The sequence below is a fragment of the Opisthorchis viverrini genome (genome assembly GCF_000715545.1).
Source record: "Opisthorchis viverrini unplaced genomic scaffold opera_v5_290, whole genome shotgun sequence".
Lineage (NCBI taxonomy): Eukaryota > Metazoa > Platyhelminthes > Trematoda > Opisthorchiida > Opisthorchiidae > Opisthorchis > Opisthorchis viverrini.
The window spans coordinates 445,237-448,238 of record NW_008751944.1 but is presented as its reverse complement, the minus strand read 5'-3'; the positions used below and the strand labels follow the sequence as shown (position 1 = coordinate 448,238).

The following is a 3,002-nucleotide window of genomic DNA, read 5'->3' as shown; positions in this document are numbered from 1 at the left end:
AAAAAGTCTCCTGTTGGGTGGGGGTACACGCCAATCAGAATCGATATATATATATATATATATATATATATATATCACGTCAGTGGTTCAAGGTCTATGCTTACTGCCGAACAAACGTCATTTATTTCCTTTCCTTTTGTGAAAAAATAATGGGAACGGATGGAGAAAGGATCTAGCTAACTACAAACGCTCCTAGATGCCTGCACTTCAAGTATACAAACAAACGTCATTTATTTCTAAGCCTTTTGTGAAAAAATAATGGGAACGGATGGAGAAAGGATCTAGCTAACTACAAACGCAGATGCCTGCCCTTACTGCCGAACAAACGTCATTTATTTCTAAGCCTTTTGTGAAAAAATAATGGGAACGGATGGAGAAAGGATCTAGCTAACTACAAACGCTCCTAGATGCCTGCACTTCAAGACACTTATACAAACAATCTGGATAGAAACCGACAACAGGAACGTCATTGTGATCGATTAGAAGCCACTTCTTGCATGTTCCCCACCCCATCCTGAAAGGCGAGTTGCGCTGATAGTACTCAGACATATGCTTCTGTCACTCTGGAATAGCAAATATTCGGGCAAACGATGATTCGGCAGTTGGGATATGACTGGACCAAAACTACTTTAATGTTGGCCATATTCTTCCAACAACCAACTTCTTTAAATTTGCTTCTTGTAGAGAAGTTACAATCAGCCTACACTAGCTGTGGTTGTGGGACGAAGTGTATGGGGTTTAGAGCTGAGGATGATGATGACGATGAGGTGATGAGCCTAAGACAACAGTAGTCGAAGAACTTTGCCACGTAGGAAGACCTTGAGACAACTATCCAACAAGACCAGAGAATTTCCCTTCAGTGTCCTAAGATTACCAAAGCACTGAACGGGTATGGGGGATTCCTTCGTTGTGTCTTATGCCCCTCGACGCGACGACACCTGGAGCACTATCAGACGCATATATCAGACTTGGCGAACGGAAAAACCCTGAAACAAGCAGCACAGAAATTTACACAATTTAACCGAAGTCGAAGGACTAGCGGTCCTCAACCCATACTCTCTATCGTACAGGAGGTTACGACAGGAGCTCAGAATTGCGTTCCAGATCCACACCAACTCTAATCAACTCAACCGTTCGGTGCCATCATTCACCATTATATAGGGTCACCATCTGAAGCTAGAACGTCAATGCAGTCTTCTCAATCGCCATCAACGTTGTTCTTCCCACAGTGCTAACTGCATCTGGAACACACTCAGTTCGCAAGTAGTTCCTTCTCCAGCAGTGACAACTTTTACCAAACTGACGCACAACTCAATGAGCTACGTTTGATAACTACTTTACAGCTTCTCTAACTGGTTCATCCCGACCGTATATATGCTTATACCGACGGAACACGAAAAGCAAAGGCTTTATGATATTTTTGCCATCCTAAATAAAATCAGAAAACAAGGAGGGAAATATGGACCATCTGATTAGAAAAGCCAATAAGCAATAGCGAGATTGACAAGGAAACAAACCTTTTGCGACAAACTTGGAAATGTTTGGCTCTGATACGGGAAGGAGTTGTCGTCCACAATGTGCCAATGCAACACGTTCAATTTGTTGTACGCCATCGCCTCCTTATTTGCGAACAATAATGTAAAGGAAAGAATAAGCCGAGGTGTAAGGCCAGGAACACCAGTTTGGAATCAGATAGCACAGGGATACAGCCGAAACCATCAGTGAATTCTAACAAATAACAGTAGAGGCCGTCCAGCTGTGACGTTTTTCCGTGTCTAGTTGCCATGCCACCCAAACAAACCATGGTAGCTGAGATAGTGCCGGGTTGCCCAAGTCTAGAAAGAGCAGTGGAGACGCGAAGGGTGCGACCGAACCATGAACCTCCTGGTCAATAAGTTTACACATCACCAGCTGAGTTACCTAAAGCTCTGCACGCGGAAAGGGCTTTTATCTGAAATAAGATAATCTGTTCAGTACAAAATATAATCAATAACTAAAACAGTAAAATATTACTAGCACATGAGAAGTAGTATAGCCCAGGGGCATGAAAGACGTACGACGGGAAGAATCACAGCAGAACTTTAGGCATAGTTAACGAATGGGATCTCTATAATATTCGGTCATTGTAGTTCAAGAACACGATGCAAAGGTCCGAAACCGACACTACCATCATCAAGAAACAAAGCTAACATTCACCCACAATAATGTTACACACATATCGCAACCAGAGGATAAGCTACTTGGATAAATCTTCGCCAGGAACACAAATCACAGCAACCAGCTTCATCTACATCAAGCCAGACTCTAGGGCTAATTCATCACCAAAGTCATCACTCCAGTCATTTATCTTCGATAATAACTTCCAACCCTAACACGGGTCACACTACGCAAAAAAACGATCGTGATTGTCTCGTGATTTATGCAGGAAAATTATCACGCTGCATGTATTTTCCAACGCTTAGTTGTGTCCAGGCTAAATGTACAAAGTAGAAGTGAGTTACAGCCTAAAGTTCAAAAAAACTTTTTGACGTGGGCATCTAAGTACTGCGGATTGAAACTAGGCCAGTGTGATTGAGATGAAGACTTAAAATTAAGGCTTCAAATCTGCCTCGGCAAACTATAACGTCTCAGTGTAAAACAGGACGATCGACAGCACACTGGTTACGTGAGAATGATTTGCATGAACTTGGATTTGTGAATAAAACTGTTTAACTAGTGGGAACGAGGAATAGACGTAATAGGCTACTCATATGGCCGCTGAAAATTCTTCGGCAGCCCATGACAGGTTTCACCCTACTTGGGGCTCATCAGGTAGGCGCAGTCCCCGAGGTCCCGTTCTACTTGAACCCAAATTGCACCAAATTAGCGAAATACACTCATTTGTAAACCGATTCGGTTTTTGCGAGAGACTCACTTGAAACCCAGCTGGATCTCTTTTATGATTTTATAATTTTTTTATTTTTTTTAAATTTTTTAAGTAAATGAATACGCTGCATTAGGCC

The 3,002-nt window shown here is 42.3% G+C and overlaps 2 protein-coding genes across 2 annotated transcripts in view; one reads left to right on the top strand and one right to left on the bottom strand.

Moving 5' to 3' along the window:
• The window catches only part of T265_14886 (hypothetical protein), a gene marked incomplete at both ends in the record, with an annotated part of 60,282 nt that overhangs the window by 25,888 nt on the left and 31,392 nt on the right, over positions 1-3,002 (bottom strand). Inside the window, one exon of the mRNA XM_009175673.1 lies at positions 1,518-1,619. Coding sequence (XP_009173937.1) covers positions 1,518-1,619 — 102 coding nt within the window. The remainder of the gene's footprint in view (positions 1-1,517; positions 1,620-3,002) is intronic.
• T265_09565 (hypothetical protein) overlaps positions 2,478-3,002 on the top strand; it is a gene marked incomplete at both ends in the record, with an annotated part of 23,489 nt that continues 22,964 nt past the window's right edge. Inside the window, one exon of the mRNA XM_009175674.1 lies at positions 2,478-2,492. Coding sequence (XP_009173938.1) covers positions 2,478-2,492 — 15 coding nt within the window. The remainder of the gene's footprint in view (positions 2,493-3,002) is intronic.